At 44.2% G+C, this 17473-nt stretch overlaps 1 protein-coding gene across 1 annotated transcript; it reads right to left on the minus strand.

Moving 5' to 3' along the window:
* Positions 1-4162: 4162 nt before the first annotated feature.
* On the minus strand, positions 4163-5837 carry LOC112229607 (replication protein A 14 kDa subunit). Its single transcript, XM_024395542.2, has 4 exons — positions 5460-5837; positions 5128-5202; positions 4817-4928; positions 4163-4459 (listed from the first exon to the last, which is right to left on the minus strand). Exons 1-4 carry the CDS (start codon positions 5553-5555, stop codon positions 4377-4379), a joined length of 366 nt encoding a protein of 121 aa, XP_024251310.1. The 5' UTR covers positions 5556-5837; the 3' UTR covers positions 4163-4376.
* Between the last annotated feature and the right edge of the window lie 11636 nt (positions 5838-17473).

Here is a 17473-nt window from a genome sequence, read left to right on the forward strand (position 1 = left end):
GAAAAAAAGGGTTTCTAAAGGGTTCTTTGGATGTCCCCACAGGAGAACCCTTTTTGGTTCCATGTAGAACTCTCTGTGAAAAGGGTTCTATCTGGAACCGAAAAGGGTTCTTTAAAGGGTTCTCCTATGGGGACAGCCGAAGAACTCTTTTAGGTTCTAGATGGCACTTTTTTTCTAAGAGTGTAGGGATGGTGTGAATGATCTGTTAAAGGAAAGGAATAGGTTGAACATATTATTGATCAATGACCATTGAGTAACATCTTGGATCCACTCCAAGCAGCAACCCAGCACTGTTCAGGGACTAGCAAGCACCAGATCTCATCTGGATGACTTCAATGTGAAAGAGACATCATCACTGTACCTGTCTCCTTCCTATAACCTACAGCACAGAGACATGACCAAGAGGGTTTTCATGCCAACTCCTGAGGATGTAAATAAAAAATGTCTGAGAAAGAAGGATTGCTCCAACTGAAAAGGTTAACAATCTTCCCATGAGATGTATCAGGTTTGGTGCAACAGGCCAGAAGGACTACAGATGTTTACACAATATGTTTTTCTGAGATGTAATGAAGACACCTAGCGACTTCATCAAGGTCACTCACTATCACAAGATCCCAGGTTCACAAACTTGCTCAAATGACAAATTACCAACCTATATTGACAATAGGACACATGTTGGTGGCATTAGTAGCCTCATATATTTGTCTTTCACAGTACTTAAAATGTCATCCCGAGGAATCGGCCAGAAACTTTCCTGGTTGAAGGGTGCTCATTAGCTGGAGGGGGACAGTGATCTACATCTACACTGTGACAGGGACCATGCTGCTTCTTCTTCCACACATTATAAAGATGTCAAACCACAGAACATGTCTGTCAAAAAGTTCTACTTCTGAGAATGTTCAAGGAATGTTGCTTGATAACTGCATGGCTGGAATTGAAGTACTGTGTTGCTCTATTGGTAAGAGCAGGACACTATCCAAACCCAAGGTTGTGGGTTCAATTCCCACAGGGATTACAAAGGCCTACACAAAATATAAGAAATGTCCTATGCTGTAAGTCAATTTGGATGAAAGTGTCTGCACAGTGGCATATAGTGTTATTATTATTCAGTGTGGTTGTTGTGAAAGCCATGCTCTGGCACTGTGAGAGTGAGTACTGGGTCGGTAGCTGGGTTCAGGCTGGGTGTCTGGGCCAGGCTATGTTAAACCAACAGAGCCGGGCGGCAGGACCGATGCCAGCCCTGCCACCACTGGCCAGGGAGTTTGAAGGGCGGCTTCCTGACATCTCTTGGGATGCAGCAACTAAACATGAGACTGAGATAACAAAGAAACAAAACTATAGACAGCAGGCTCTGATGGAGAATAGAGGACTCCAACCCAGGTTGTCTTGTCTCTCCATCAGTTGGGAGTTTGCACAGTCTGTCATCCAAGAGGCAAGAACACCAAATAGTGTCATGACTAGACATGTTGTTCAACAGAGTCCAATGTTCAGAGCGTTGCTGCAGATATAAATATGGCAACATTCTAAAGGTTCCATGTTCTATCTGCAACATTCTAAATGTTCCATGACCAATCAGACACATTCTAAAGGTTTCATGTTCTATCTGCAGCATTCTAAATGTTCTAATGAATAAGACCTTGAGCAGGACTTGCAGTGGCATCCATGGTATTTCACTAAATACATTCCAAAGAGATCTTCTGCCAAAAGGCCTGTCATTTAGAGAGACGTGAAGCTGCAGAGAATCTGGTGTGTGAGCTTTTTCCTTTTAATTATTATGATGTAATTTTTTACAGCATTTCCATTGCAGCTTGTGTACAAGCACCACAGAGGCTTGGATTTAAAATGTAGTATAATAAAAAAAGAAGTGTTCAAACTGTACGAAATGTGACTTCAAAGTGTTACATACCCTTACCCAGGTGCCCTCTTCACGACTGTCTTGGTGTGCTTGGACCATGTTAGTTTGTTGGTGATGTGGACACCAAGGAACTTGAAGCTTTCAACCTGCTCCACTACAGCCTCGTCAATGAGAATGGGGGCATGCTCGGTCCTCCTTTTCCTGTAGTCCACAATCATCTCCTTTGTCTTGATCACGTTGAGGGAGAGGTTCTTGTCCTTGCACCACATGGTCAGGTCTCTGACCTCCTCCCTATAGAGCCTATATCTGGGATATATATCATGTCAGTTCATATTGTATGATGGAGAGTTGTTTCATTCATGGGAAAGAGCCACGAAGCTAATAGAAGAGATATCTGGCTTGGTATGTAAACTAAAATTTAGTCAGACTCTGTTACTCATAGAGACTGTTAGCTCTCTCTCTCTCTCAAAAAGACAGCTATCTTTGACAGACTGTCTCTGGTTGGATAAATGATGTCAAGTGACAGTGATAGCAACTTAACAATCCCCACTACAGTTTGTCTGAAAATCCCACAATATGGCAGCTGACCTGCCTCCCATAGGCTACTCCTCTCACACTCATCAAGAAGCACAATATAGCAAGCAGCATATCATATAACATTAGCACTATCAGACAATCATTACAGCTCCTGGGCAGGTCCTATAGATGAGAAAATTACAATAACAATTAGAATTTTACATCCGGTGATATTCAGTCAATTGTGCATCTCAGATTTCAGGTAAAGAATGTGAACCATGCATAGATGTCATAATATTTGGATGGCATTTGCCAAGACTAAAGTGATGAACAATCTCAAACTTGTCAACCCATGAATATATTGATGGGATATACTGAAACAAAAACATTGTTTTTTCAGGGGTGGGGAAACTACTTTTTATTTTAGGGTTAAATAATACAGTGATAGTGTTGCTGATGGTTATTTAGTCCCTACCTCACCACCTGGTGGTAAGAAGTGTGGTTCCAGCAGTACAGCAGCTTGTGTTGAACACTTTGCATCAACAGAGGGCGTTACAACACAGCCATGCATGCAGTAGAGTAGAAGATGGCAGAAAGCCATTTTCAAGTCAGATTTGAAATACAGTATATATTGTAGAGACCCCTCTAGCTCAGTGATCAACTAGATTCAGCCGCAGACCGATTTTTTTCTTGAGCGGAGGGTTGGAACATAATTACAAATCATTTGTAGACTGTAGACTGACCACAGATTCGCTGGTGTTTTTAGTCTTGTCAAAAAAAAATAAAAGGTGCTCAGAAAACTTGGGAGGGGAATATATATACATTTTTTTATTTAACTAGGAAAGTCAGTTCAGAATAAATTATTGACGGCCTCCCGTGGCAAAACCCTGACAACGCTGGGCCAATTGTGCGCCGCCCTATGGGTGAACCAAACACGGCCGGTTGCGATACAGCTTGGAATTGAACCAGGGTCGGTAGTGACACCTCTAGCACTAAGATGCAGTGCCTTAGACCCCTGTACCACTCGGGAGCCCACCCCCCAAAAATTTGACTAGCCAAATGCTTTTACTGTTATATCCTTCCTGTTTGGCCCTGTCCAGGGGTGTCCTCGGATGGGGCCAGTGTCTCCTGACCCCTCCTGTCTCAGCCTCCAGTATTTTTGCTGCAGTAGTTTGTGTCGGGGGGCTAGGGTCAGTTTGTTATATCTGGAGTACTTCTCCTGTCCTATTCGGTGTCCTGTGTGAATTTAAGTGTGCTCTCTAATTCTCTTTCTCTCTCAGAGGACCTGAGCCCTAGGACCATGCCTCAGGACTACCTGACATGACTCCATGCTGTCCCCAGTCCACCTGGCCGTGCTGCTGCTCCAGTTTCAACTGTTCTGCCTTATTATTGGACCATGCTGGTCATTTATGAACATTTGAACATGTTGTTATAATCTCCACCCGGCACAGCCAGAAGAGGACTGGCCACCCCACATAGCCTGGTTTCTTCCTAGGTTTTGGCCTTTCTAGGGAGTTTTTTTCTAGCCACTGTGCTTCTACACCTGCATTGCTTGCTGTTTGGGGTTTTAGGCTGGGTTTCTGTACAGCACTTTGAGATATCAGCTGATGTACAAAGGGCTATATAAATACATTTGATTTGTTTAGGACAGTCCTCCTAACCCTCGCTGTTCGTTAATTAGCTAAGGAGTAGACCCGCTAACGACAATATTATAAACAGTCGATGCAGTAACTTGGTTAAGATAATAAAGCTTGCTTTTAGTCGAGGAGGATGATATCAAACAAATTGAGACACGGCTTATTTTGGGTTTATTAATGAATCTTGTTATAATGACTAAACAGACCGTTATAAAAGCACTCATTTTTATTTTCCACATCAAGAAATAGAAGAAACTGTACATATACATTTAACACTTATATACAAGTATATTAAAAAATGGCAAACAAGAGAATGGAGTCTCATGTTGACAATGATCTTTAGGAAGTAATGAATAAGTGCAAAGTGCTCATCCACTGGTGGCTATTCCAAATGGATAGTGCTGGGGGAAATCATGGATGACTTTCAGGACTTCATTGTACAGCTCCAAGTCTGGAAAGAAAATTAAAATGCTATTAGTTAAACCATTATGTGAAGAAAATAAAGGGATGTCAAACAAGTTGAACACCGTCTTTGGTAGGTTTAAAAGTAGACTCTGCAAGGTCAATATCATCAAATACTGTGGGGCGACATCCTAGAAACACCATCATCAACAAGAATTAAAATATGCCAAGACCACCATTATTATTTATCCCAAATATGTGCTCTCCATTGAGATATGCCCACATTGGAAAGATAACATATTTTGTTGACTTTGTTGCAGGAAGTCACCCTGCTGTGTATAATGTAATTTAGCAGTCTAACTTTGAAAACACATTCCCTTTTCCACAGGAGAGATTATGTACTTACCGAAAGGAATGCCTTTGTCTTCTCTGAGTATGTTGTATGCAGAGGCCATTATTGTCCCTTTGTTGGACACCATACCAAGCACCTCCACCACCCCGCTCAGCTCCTCATCAAGCTGGGGAAAAATAAACAATGTTACATCAGGCAATATACTAAACTCAAGTACAATGTTCACTTTCATTGAGTGTTGTCTTTGTCAGATATTTGTATTCTCAATTCCTTGCTACTTACTGTTCAACCAGTCTACTGTAGCTAGCTAGTTAGTTAGTTATGTCTTGCAACTAACGTTATAGAAACGCTGTGACTGTACTTACGGGCTCGTTGAGTTCCACTGATGCAGCACTCCCGTCTCCGTCCGAAAGACTGAACGAGTTTCCTGTTGGGTGGACCTGTCATAGACGACAATAAACAATGAATTGCGATTTCGTAATGCTAAGTATCGAATTCCATTGCAATTTCTGGCCGTGTAGTCTGGTGTAACGTTACCACCACGAACCTTTCGTCAAGAGAAGACCGCCATCCAAATCAAATTGTATTTGTCACACGCGCCGAATACAACAGGAGTCGACTTTACAGTGAAACACTCACTAGAAATCCATTTTATAGTGCTGAACTAACGGTGGACCAATAAACACTAGCATATTACCTTCTCAACGCGTCCAACGAAGCAAATCGGCCTGCTGATATATCGAGACAGCATATCAGAGTTAATCCTGGCTTTTTGTGACTCGAAAACTGCCATTTCGAAAGATTTTGCTGTGCACAACGATTGTATATCAGACAAGCAAGTTGTAGCGCGGGAAATATCATGTATGACGATAATTTCCGCATTGTTCTATGTTACATTCTTTCCCAGGATACAAGCTCGTATTAATGATCGTCCCTCATATTAATATTGAAATGCCAGCTGAAGGGATACTTTTTATAAATAAAACTTCAGTCATTTAAAAGTTGAGTATAATAACCAAACACCCGAATCCAAGCGATATATTGCGGTATAACCATTGTAAAACGGATCAGAATTAGATCATTCTCGACATTGTTTCTACACGGACCATTTATAGGACAGGAATGACCGGAAACACATAAGACACAATAACAACAACACACGGGCCTATGTCTAACTAGCTACACGAAATCGAAGTGAAATTGCATAGATCATCTAACAATAGCAACAGTTTGTTACTTTACTCAACATTTTAAAGAAACTAAACACTGGTAAGGTAAGTCATTTGCATTTGTTTGATAAAAACCGAGCTAACTAGACGTTAGAAAGAGCCGCTAACGTTAGTTCGCTGGTCAAACGTGACGTTTGATACTTCGGAAGTTACAATGATATCAAACTGAAAGTCACATTGTATTTAGTTCTGATATTACAATATATGATCAACTTTCAGGCATAGTCCTAGGTTCTACATACATAAAGGTAACAACAGCAGAATGTTTACTGCATTTTATCATTCCAAGTGTCGTGATGTTGCAATATGTGGTCTTAGTTGTTTTTCTCGCCTTTGCAGACAGCGTAAGGAGTCAGTATGTTCAGTTTTTTCGGACATCGTAATAAAGACTCTTCCAAGAAGTCATCGTCAGAGGGGGATACAGATGGGTTCGTGATAATCGGTGAGAAACACACGAAACTTCATCTTGCTGAATTTGTAAGAGTGAGAAATGTAAATCTGCTATAGGCACTCAACGTCTAGATGCTCAACAGAACTTTGAGGTTTCAGGCCATCCTACTGCTCAGTAGGCTCCGGTCAGTTTGGAAATCAACACTCACCATTTAACAAGTTGGGCGGAACACACACACAAATAATGCTGTGATTATCATTTAATCCCTGAAATGTGTGGGTTCCACAATGCTCTTCTGGTTGTACAAATCTCGTTTTATAAATCTGCGAGTGGTCTCTAAATGGCGGCTGGGCCTCTCCTGATCACCTACTGATATCACCCAGAACAATGCTTTGGGGGTTGTGTCTCAGATAGTTGCACACAATGTTGTCATTGTGTCCAGTACTATTTTATTATAAAATTGTATTTTAAATGTTTCAAATTGCTGTACACATTTAGTCAAGAACATAGGCATATATTTTGAGTTTCTTGTTCCTTTTTTACATTTAAATTAACCTTCTTTTTTATCACCAAGACTAAATCCTGAACCTCTACTTTGTAACACTAAGCTTCAAAAAGGGTTTCAGTCCACGTACACTAAACAAAAATATGAACGCAAGATGTAAAGTGTTGGTCCCATGTTTCATGAGCTGAAATAAAAGATCCCAGAAAGATCCCATACACACACAAATCTTATTTTGTGCACAAATTTCTTTACATACCTGTTAGTGCGCATTTATCCGTTGCCAAGATAATCTGTCGTATCAAGAAGCAGATTAAACAGCATGATCATTACACAGGTGCACCTGTGAGGACAGTAAATGGACACTCTAAAATGTGCAGTTTTGTCACATAACACAATGCCACAGATGTCTCAAGTTTTGAGGGAGCGTAGAATTGGCATGCTGACTGCAGGAATGTCCACCAGAGCTGTTGTCAGATAATTTAAGTTCTCTACCATATGCCACCTCCAACGTCGTTTTAGAGAATTTGGCTGTACGTCCAACTGGTTTCACAACTTCAGACCAGGACCTCCACATCCAGCTTCTTCAGCTGCGGGATCGTCTGAGACCAGCCACCTGGACAGCGGATGAAACTGTGGGTTTGCACAGCCAAAGAATTTCTGCACAAACTGTCTGAAACAGTCTCAGGGAAGCTCATCTTGCTTGTTGTCTTGACTGCAGTTCAACGTTATAACTGACTTCAGTGGGAAAATGGTCACCTTCGATGGCCACTGGCGAAGTGTGCTCTTCATGGATGAATCCCGGCTTCAACTGTACTGGGCAGATGGCATTGTGTGAGCGAGCGATTTGCTGATGTCAACTTTGAAGAGTGCCTCATGGTGGGGTTAGGAAATGGGGATACCTAGTCAGTTGTACAACTGAATGCCTTCAACTGAAATGTGTCTTCTGCATTTAACCCAACCCCTCTGATTCAGAGAGGTGCTGCCTTCATCAACATCAACAGTGGGTTAACTGCCTTGCTCAGGGGCAGAATGACAGATTTTTACCTTGTCAGCTCAGGGATTCGATCCAGCAACATTTCGGTTACTGGCCCAAAGCCCTAACCACTAGGCTACCTTCTGGTTATGGTTTGGGCAGGCATAAGCTACAGACAACGAACACAATTGCATTTTATCGATGGCAATTTGAATGCAAAGAGATATTGTGATGAAATCCTGAGGCCCATTGTCATGCAATTCATCCGCCTCCGTAACCTCATGTTTCGGCATGATAATACACGGCACAATGTCGCAAGGTTCTGTACACAATCTCTGGAAGCTGAAAATGTCCCAGTTCTTCCATGGCCTGTATACTCACCAGACATATGTCACCCATTGAGCATGTTTGGGACGTGTACAACAGCGTGTTCCAGTTCCCGCCAATATCTAGTAACTTCGCACAGCCATTGAAGAGGAGTGGGACAACATTCCACAGGCCACAATCAACAGACTGATCAACTCAATGCGAAGGAGATGTCATGCTGCATGAGGCAAATGGTGATCACACCAGATACTGACTGGTTTTCTGATCCATGACGCTACCTTTAGGTATCTGTGACCAACGGATGCATGTGAAGTCCATAGATTATTTAAATTGACTGATTTCCTTTTATGAACTGTAACTCAGTAAAATTATTGTTTTTGTTCAGTGTAGTTTTAAGTATGTCACCAGCATTGAATAATGTCTTTCAACACTTCCTTGAGGTTGAGATGAACCTGAAATGAAAGTAAGGCATTGCACAACAGTTTTCTGGTGCTTAGGGGCATGGTAATTTTGCATAACAAGAAATTAGCATAATATAGGATTGCTACATTCTTTACTGAAAAATTAAGGTAAATCCTGCCAATTTTGAAGGTCCAATGCATCAACCTCCTTTTTAGTACTTTTTAAAATTCTAAGCCTCAAATAATGAAAATGTTATTGTAAGTCAGGAAGCTCCCTTCTCCTCTTTCCTCTACCAGTAAAGAGCAGTATAATTGGCTCTTTAAAAAACAGCGTTGACTGGGAGCCCTGCTGGTGGACCTGGGTTAAAATACTACTGTCATTTCAAATACTTTAGCTGGGCTTGATTGGGCTTGCCTGGTGCAATGGAACCAATAAAGTAGTCACAAAAGTGCAAATGCAACCCATCTGTAACTCCAGATAGATTAAAGCTAACGCCAAACACATTTAATGTGATTTCAAATAGTACTTGAACCCAGCTTTGGCTGTTGGTGAAGCAGTAGACACAGATGGTCAGGAGTTGTATGTTTCTCTTGGCAGACAGAAGAGAGCCAATGTTTCTTCCCAGATAAAGTAGAAAGAGTCTGACTGAGCTCACAGACGTTCTAGTGTAAACCCAATGACTGTGCTCTGTTTAATCACGTTCTCTGTTCAAAGACGCCAATGACTGTGCGTGTGTTTTTGTAAGGAAGGAAGGGCTCAGTCAGATGGCTGATGTGGAAACCAGGGAGTTTGAAAGGTGAATCACCATAATGGAATTAATAGATTTACTCTGGGTGTAATGAATTTTGATGGGAGTTGTGGTTGTACTTTAATTGAAAGCCACTGTTAGGCTAATTTGTCCAGCTGCATTGAAAATGAACATTCATAGACAATTTTCTGTTGATTTAAAAAAAAATCGTTTTTACTGTGTAAACTTTAACTTTTTAATTATCTGTGAAGGTTAGCTACGTGTTTTCCCTGAAATCTGCAATTCACATTTGCCATTCGCACCACAGCCTCTTTTGACTTTATGCTCTTTCCTGATACTGATGGCTCCAGACCGAAGGGAGCAGTTTTTACAAAGCTGATGGGGGGCTCTGTCTGGGTCTGTATGGCAGGGGGCATATCGTCTGTCTGGGTCTGTATGGCAGGGGGCATATCATCTGTCTGGGTCTGTAGGGCAGGGGGCATATCGTCTGTCTGGGTCTGTAGGGCAGGGGGCATATCGTCTGTCTGGGTCTGTAGGGCAGGGGGCATATCGTCTGTCTGGGTCTGTATGGCAGGGGGCATATCGTCTGTCTGGGTCTGTATGGCAGGGGGCATATCGTCTGTCTGGGTCTGTAGGGCAGGGGGCATATCGTCTGTCTGGGTCTGTAGGGCAGGGGGCATATCGTCTGTCTGGGTCTGTATGGCAGGGGGCATATCATCTGTCTGGGTCTGTAGGGCAGGGGGCATATCGTCTGTCTGGTTCTGTATGGCAGGGGGCATATCGTCTGTCTGGGTCTGTAGGGCAGGGGGCATATCATCTGTCTGGGTCTGTAGGGCAGGGGGCATATCGTCTGTCTGGGTCTGTAGGGCAGGGGGCATATCGTCTGTCTGGGTCTGTAGGGCAGGGGGCATATCGTCTGTCTGGGTCTGTAGGGCAGGGGGCATATCGTCTGTCTGGGTCTGTAGGGCAGGGGGCATATCGTCTGTCTGGGTCTGTAGGGCAGGGGGCATATCGTCTGTCTGGGTCTGTAGGGCAGGGGGCATATCGTCTGTCTGGGTCTGTAGGGCAGGGGGCATATCGTCTGTCTGGGTCTGTAGGGCAGGGGGCATATCGTCTGTCTGGGTCTGTAGGGCAGGGGGCATATCGTCTGTCTGGGTCTGTAGGGCAGGGGGCATATCATCTGTCTGGGTCTGTAGGGCAGGGGGCATATCGTCTGTCTGGGTCTGTAGGGCAGGGGGCATATCAAATCAAATCAAATCAAATTTTATTTGTCACATACACATGGTTAGCAGATGTTAATGCGAGTGTAGCGAAATGCTTGTGCTTCTAGTTCCGACAATGCAGTAATAACGAGCAAGTAATCTAACTAACAATTCCAAAAAAAAAAAAAAATACTGTCTTATACACAGTGTAAGGGGATAAAGAATATGTACATAAGGATATATGAATGAGTGATGGTACAGAGCAGCATAGGCAAGATACAGTAGATGATATCGAGTACAGTATATACATATGAGATAAGTATGTAAACCAAGTGGCATAATTAAAGTGGCTAGTGATACATGTATACATAAGGATGCAGTCGATGATATAGAGTACGGTATCAACGTATGCATATGAGATGAACAATGTAGGGTAAGTAACATTATATAAGGTAGCATTGTTTAAAGTGGCTAGTGATATATTTACATAATTTCCCATCAATTCCCATGATTAAAGTGGCTGGAGTAGAGTCAGTGTCATTGACAGTGTGTTGGCAGTAGCCACTCAATGTTAGTGGTGGCTGTTTAACAGTCTGATGGCCTTGAGATAGAAGCTGTTTTTCAGTCTCTCGGTCCCAGCTTTGATGCACCTGTACTGACCTCGCCTTCTGGATGACAGCGGGGTGAACAGGCAGTGGCTCGGGTGGTTGATGTCCTTGATGATCTTTATGGCCTTCCTGTAGCATCGGGTGGTGTAGGTGTCCTGGAGGGCAGGTAGTTTGCCCCGGTGATGCGTTGTGCAGACCTCACTACCCTCTGGAGAGCCTTACGGTTGAGGGCGGTGCAGTTGCCATACCAGGCGGTGATACAGCCCGCCAGGATGCTCTCGATTGTGCATCTGTAGAAGTTTGTGAGTGCTTTTGGTGACAAGCCGAATTTCTTCAGCCTCCTGAGGTTGAAGAGGCGCTGCTGCGCCTTCCTCACGATGCTGTCTGTGTGAGTGGACCAATTCAGTTTGTCTGTGATGTGTATGCCGAGGAACTTAAAACTTGCTACCCTCTCCACTACTGTTCCATCGATGTGGATGGGGGTGTTCCCTCTGCTGTTTCCTGAAGTCCACAATCATCTCCTTAGTTTTGTTGACGTTGAGTGTGAGGTTATTTTCCTGACACCACACTCCGAGGGCCCTCACCTCCTCCCTGTAGGCCGTCTCGTCGTTGTTGGTAATCAAGCCTACCACTGTTGTGTCGTCCGCAAACTTGATGATTGAGTTGGAGGCGTGCGTGGCCACGCAGTCGTGGGTGAACAGGGAGTACAGGAGGGGGCTCAGAACGCACCCTTGTGGGGCCCCAGTGTTGAGGATCAGCGGGGAGGAGATGTTGTTGCCTACCCTCACCACCTGGGGCGGCCCGTCAGGAAGTCCAGTACCCAGTTGCACAGGGCGGGGTCGAAACCCAGGGTCTCGAGCTTGATGACGAGCTTGGAGGGTACTATGGTGTTGAATGCCGAGCTGTAGTCGATGAACAGCATTCTCACATAGGTATTCCTCTTGTCCAGATGGGTTAGGGCAGTGTGCAGTGTGGTTGAGATTGCATCGTCTGTGGACCTATTTGGGCGGTAAGCAAATTGGAGTGGGTCAAGGGTGTCAGGTAGGGTGGAGGTGATATGGTCCTTGACTAGTCTCTCAAAGCACTTCATGATGACGGATGTGAGTGCTACGGGGCGGTAGTCGTTTAGCTCAGTTACCTTAGCTTTCTTGGGAACAGGAACAATGGTGGCCCTCTTAAAGCATGTGGGAACAGCAGACTGGTATAGGGATTGGTTGAATATGTCCGTAAACACACCGGCCAGCTGGTCTGCGCATGCTCTGAGGGCGCGGCTGGGGATGCCGTCTGGGCCTGCAGCCTTGCGAGGGTTAACACGTTTAAATGTCTTACTCACTTCGGCTGCAGTGAAGGAGAGACCGCATGATTCCGTTGCAGGCCGTGTCAGTGGCACTGTATTGTCCTCAAAGCGGGCAAAAAAGTTATTTAGTCTGCCTGGGAGCAAGACATCCTGGTCCGTGACTGGGCTGGGTTTCTTCCTGTAGTCCGTGATTGACTGTAGACCCTGCCACATACCTCTTGTGTCTGAGCCGTTGAATTGAGATTCTACTTTGTCTCTGTACTGGCGCTTAGCTTGTTTGATAGCCTTGCGGAGGGAATAGCTGCACTGTTTGTATTCAGTCATGTTACCAGACACCTTGCCCTGATTAAAAGCAGTGGTTCGTGCCTTCAGTTTCACACGAATGCTGCCATCAATCCATGGTTTCTGGTTAGGGAATGTTTTAATCGTTGCTATGGGAACGACATCTTCAGCACGTTCTAATGAACTCGCACACCGAATCAGCGTATTCGTCAATGTTGTTGTCTGACGCAATACGAAACATCTCCCAGTCCACGTGATGGAAGCAGTCTTGGAGTGTGGAATCAGCTTGGTCGGACCAGCGTTGGACAGACCTCAGCGTGGGAGCTTCTTGTTTTAGTTTCTGTCTGTAGGCAGGGATCAACAAAATGGAGTCGTGGTCAGCTTTTCCGAAAGGGGGCGGGGCAGGGCCTTATATGCGTCGCGGAAGTTAGAGTAACAATGATCCAGGGTCTTTCCACCCCTGGTTGCGCAATCAATATGCTGATAAAATTTAGGGAGTCTTGTTTTCAGATTAGCCTTGTTAAAATCCCCAGCTACAATGAATGCAGCCTCCGGATAAATCGTTTCCAGTTTGCAGAGAGTTAAATAAAGTTCGTTCAGAGCCATCGATGTGTCTGCTTGGGGGGATATATACGGCTGTGATTATAATCGAAGAGAATTCTCTTGGTAGATAATGCGGTCTACATTTGATTGTGAGGAATTCTAAATCAGGTGAACAGAAGGATTTGAGTTCCTGTATGTTTCCTTCATCACACCATGTCACGTTGGCCATAAGGCATACGCCCCCGCCCGTCTTCTTACCAGAGAGATGTTTGTTTCTGTCGGCGCGATGCGTGGAGAAACCCGCTGGCTGCACCGCTTCGGATTGCGTCTCTCCAGTGAGCCATGTTTCCGTGAAGCAGAGAACGTTACAGTCTCTGATGTCCCTCTGGAATGCTACCCTTGCTCGGATTTCATCAACCTTGTTGTCAAGAGACTGGACATTGGCAAGAAGAATGCTGGGGAGTGGTGCACGATGTGCCCGTCTCCGGAGTCTGACCAGAAGACCGCCTCGTTTCCCTCTTTTTCTGAGTCGTTTTTTTTGGTCGCTGCATGTGATCCACTCGGTTACACTGGTTGTAAGGCAGAACTCAGGATCCGCATCGCGAAAAACATATTCTTGGTCGTACTGATGGTGAGTTGACGCTGATCTTATATTCAGTAGTTCTTGTCGGCTGTATGTAAAGAAACCTAAGATGACCTGGGGTACTAGTGTAAGAAATAACACGTAAAAAAACAAAAAACTGCATAGTTTCCTAGGAACGCGAGCGAGGCGGCCATCTCTGTCGGCGCCGGAAGTAGCTATCATCTGTCTGGGTCCGTAGGGCAGGGGGCATATCATCTGTCTGGGTCCGTATGGTAAGGGGGTGGATATCATGTGCCAGTCTAACCTTTCACTTTCCCAGCCAGCAGCCTGCTGGTTGGGTAGGTTCAGGCTGAGGCTGTGGGAGAGAAACACTGCCTACAGGGATTAACTGTTGGGATTGGGAGGCTGGCAGCAGGATCCTCTGTGGCCCTTCTCACCTCCATCCACATTTGGTTATTCAGGCAGAGAGAAATCCTCATGGGGAAAGTGGGCGAGCGAGAGGAGGCAGGCAGTGCATTAAAAAATGAGACCCCCCCCCCACACACACACAATGTACAGTAGAATTAACACTGAAATTGTGAAAATTATGATAATCACCTTTTAGTGGAAGAGCTGTTATTTTTATGCCTGGGTTTTCAGCCTCTTTAGGTTTTGGCCCACAGCATGACTTCACAATCTGATTATTCAGACCAATAACCAGTCATCTTTTATTTGCGTTTGTATCCTCCTACATTGAAGGGGTAAGCGGGGTAGACTTTAGACTATCTGCCAGTCAGGGCTGTATATGCAAATATATACACATTTGTATCAACACGCCCACATGACCAGACTGAGCATTTCTATGGCAAAAGGAAGCTCAGGGAAATAAATTACAAAAAAATATATTATTTTCATGAAAATAAACACACACAGTGATTTATTAGACATACAGTGTGATTTTTAAACATTTCATAAAAAAAGATTGCATGCAGTCTTTTAAGGGAAAAAAATCTGCAGACTCCACCCCTGACGCTAGATGGAGGGATGGCTCACATTTGTCAGGGGCCATGGAGTTTAATCTCATTTTACCTCAGAAGATTAGCTAATTAGCTATTACAATAACAACAAATTCCTCTTCCCAGTCTAAGCTGTTCATCTGTAACACCACATTTTTTTGTCCTGTCAGATGGAATAAGATGAGAAAGGATTTGTTTTATTATCTCCCTAGTCATCTCTGTGACGATCCAATTTCGAGGGCCTTCAGGCCCTCAAAGGCAGGATGTGTGTTTGCACATCCCTGTCTGATGCTGACACTCTTGAGGATTGGGCCTGGTTGACTGCTGAAGTCATGAGCAGCTGCCTGTGCCTTTTCTGGGAGCCAATCTCCCTCTCTCACAGTCTCTAAGCCCAGTCGGTAGACAGACAATAGCCTTACTTGTATTTGGATGGCTGTCAGTGTCTACTGTCTCACGACAGTTGAAGTTGTCTCTTTCACTAACTTCTTGTTCAATAAGCCTACACCCCCACACCACATTCATTTGAACCTTTGTCCTCAGCGGTTGTGTTATTGTGTCTAAAGTCTTTATTTATTTAGCTCAGATAGTAGGGCACTGAGTAGCAAATGCCACAGTTTTCCAGGGAGTCCTGAAGTCATTACAAGTAATGCAAGGGTGTGCATGTGAGTTCATAAGTGTTTTAGTCATTGATCACTGGTCACTTAAGAGAAGATTGTCACTTAACCCATTCAGAAAATAAACCTGAGGCTAACTGTGTCTATCATTAGTAGAGCTAGTTTGTTCTATCCTATCTGGACTGGCAGAGCTGTTTAAAAAGAAACCTGCTAGCCTGACAAGCTGCATGTCATTGTCAAGGTCCACACTCTAAGCAGGTCACACAACTCCAGCACGAATCATGACATAACGTGATGTCATTGACAAGGTCCACACTAAGCAGGTCACACAACTCCAGCACGAATCATGACATAACGTGATGTCATTGACAAGGTCCACACTGCACAGAGCAGGTCGATGCAGAATGTAACTGTGCTCCTTTTCATTCCTCTTCGCTTGTGTTAAGTTGATCAGCTCCTGATCCAAACCAGAACGTTATAAAGTCTCTCTCCTTCCCTGACACTGTTTAGACAAGATTTTCATTTTGACGTCCTTTAAAAAAAAAAGTTTTTTTGCCAGTCCAGTTTCCGCTGACAGTTATCCAAACACACAAAGTGAAGGTATTTTCACAATGTTGAACGTGAAAACGACATGCAGCCTTACAATAATGTGAAGTCAAGTACTACCAAACTAACCTGTCCTCTGTATCATAAAGCAGAGATTGTGTGTGTGTATATATATATATATTATTTATTTCAGTACTTTAGCTTGGTTATCCCTCTCTCCTTCTGAAGGATTTAGTAAATGGGAGAGAGAAATTCCTGCACGCTATTGAGCAGACGGATGCATGCTCTGTTTTACTGACAGAGAGAGAGAGAGGCCTGTTCCCGGATAGGGAGTTAGGCCCTAACTGCCTGTATGTGTACTCTCATGCCCAGAGAGAGAGGCCTGTGTCTGACTGAGTCCAGAGACAAGGCCATGTGTGTACAATGCTGACAACACATAAAGAGGTGAATATAGGCTAGGCTTACTTTACATGGCATTATTTAGATGCCCTTGTTGTCTTAGGACTTGCACTGCTTGCTGTGGAATAATGAGTGCTTTGTAGGTGAACAATGCTTACCATGCCAAGAATTAATTCACAGATGTGGATGGAAATGTGGGCTTGTCGGGAAATTGAGGGAAGAGCTAGGGATATTTTTGTACCTGTAGACCTGAGGGGGGAAATCAAAGCTATAAATTCAAGGCATAAAAGGCATTTATATTGCATACTTCTATACCTCAAACATGGATGGATATATGAATATCCATCATAACAATAAATTAAGACAATAGACAAAATATTTGTATTAAAATAAAAATTATCTGAGCTTGATGTTACTGAAGCTGAGAGACGTTGTACTACTAGACTAGAGTGAGCCGATAGATCCCATTGTTCCTGTGCAGAGTAGAGTAACCTTTGTTTTGTCAGGGTGCTCTGGGCCTCAATTCCCTCTCATGGAGATAATTTAACCCTCTATAGAGAGAGACGTTGGTGGACTGGAGACGCACTGAGCTCCGATCAAAGGAAACTGGTGAGATCAGGGAGGATGACTCCATGCTGGAGAGTGAGTTTACTCCCAGAGGAGAGGGGTAGGAGTGGAGATGGAAATGGTTACAGAGGGGAGGAAAAAGGGAAGGAGGAGAGTTTGAAAAGTGTTTATCTGTGGACATTGACAACATGCAGTCAATTAGTCTAGTTACTAAGGCCTGGTAGTTGTCCCCCAGATGACATGATGCAAGAGGAATGGGGTTGGGAACATAGGCTAGGCTACACCAGAGAGAGGGTTGGGGACATAGGCTAGGCTACACCAGAGAGGGGGTTGGGGACATAGGCTAGGCTACACCAGAGAGGGGGTTGGGGACATAGGCTAGGCTACACCAGAGAGGGGGTTGGGGACATAGGCTAGGCTACACCAGAGAGAGGGTTGGGGACAGTCTAAGCTAGACCAGAGAGAGCTGCAGGTGTGTTCTGGTCCACGTAGTGCTCTGT

This window comes from Oncorhynchus tshawytscha, linkage group LG31, assembly GCF_018296145.1.
Source record: "Oncorhynchus tshawytscha isolate Ot180627B linkage group LG31, Otsh_v2.0, whole genome shotgun sequence".
Taxonomy (NCBI): domain Eukaryota; kingdom Metazoa; phylum Chordata; class Actinopteri; order Salmoniformes; family Salmonidae; genus Oncorhynchus; species Oncorhynchus tshawytscha.

Bases quoted from the DNA above. Each gene is read 5' to 3' on its own strand.
- LOC112229607 (XM_024395542.2), bottom strand. From the start codon at position 5,555: ATGGCAGTTTTCGAGTCACAAAAAGCCAGGATTAACTCTGATATGCTG. The intron at 5,203-5,459 runs GTAATATGCTAG...CGTCTATGACAG, and splicing joins TCGTTGGACGCGTTGAGAAG to GTCCACCCAACAGGAAACTC. The intron at 4,929-5,127 runs GTAAGTACAGTC...ATTTTTCCCCAG, and splicing joins CAGTGGAACTCAACGAGCCC to CTTGATGAGGAGCTGAGCGG.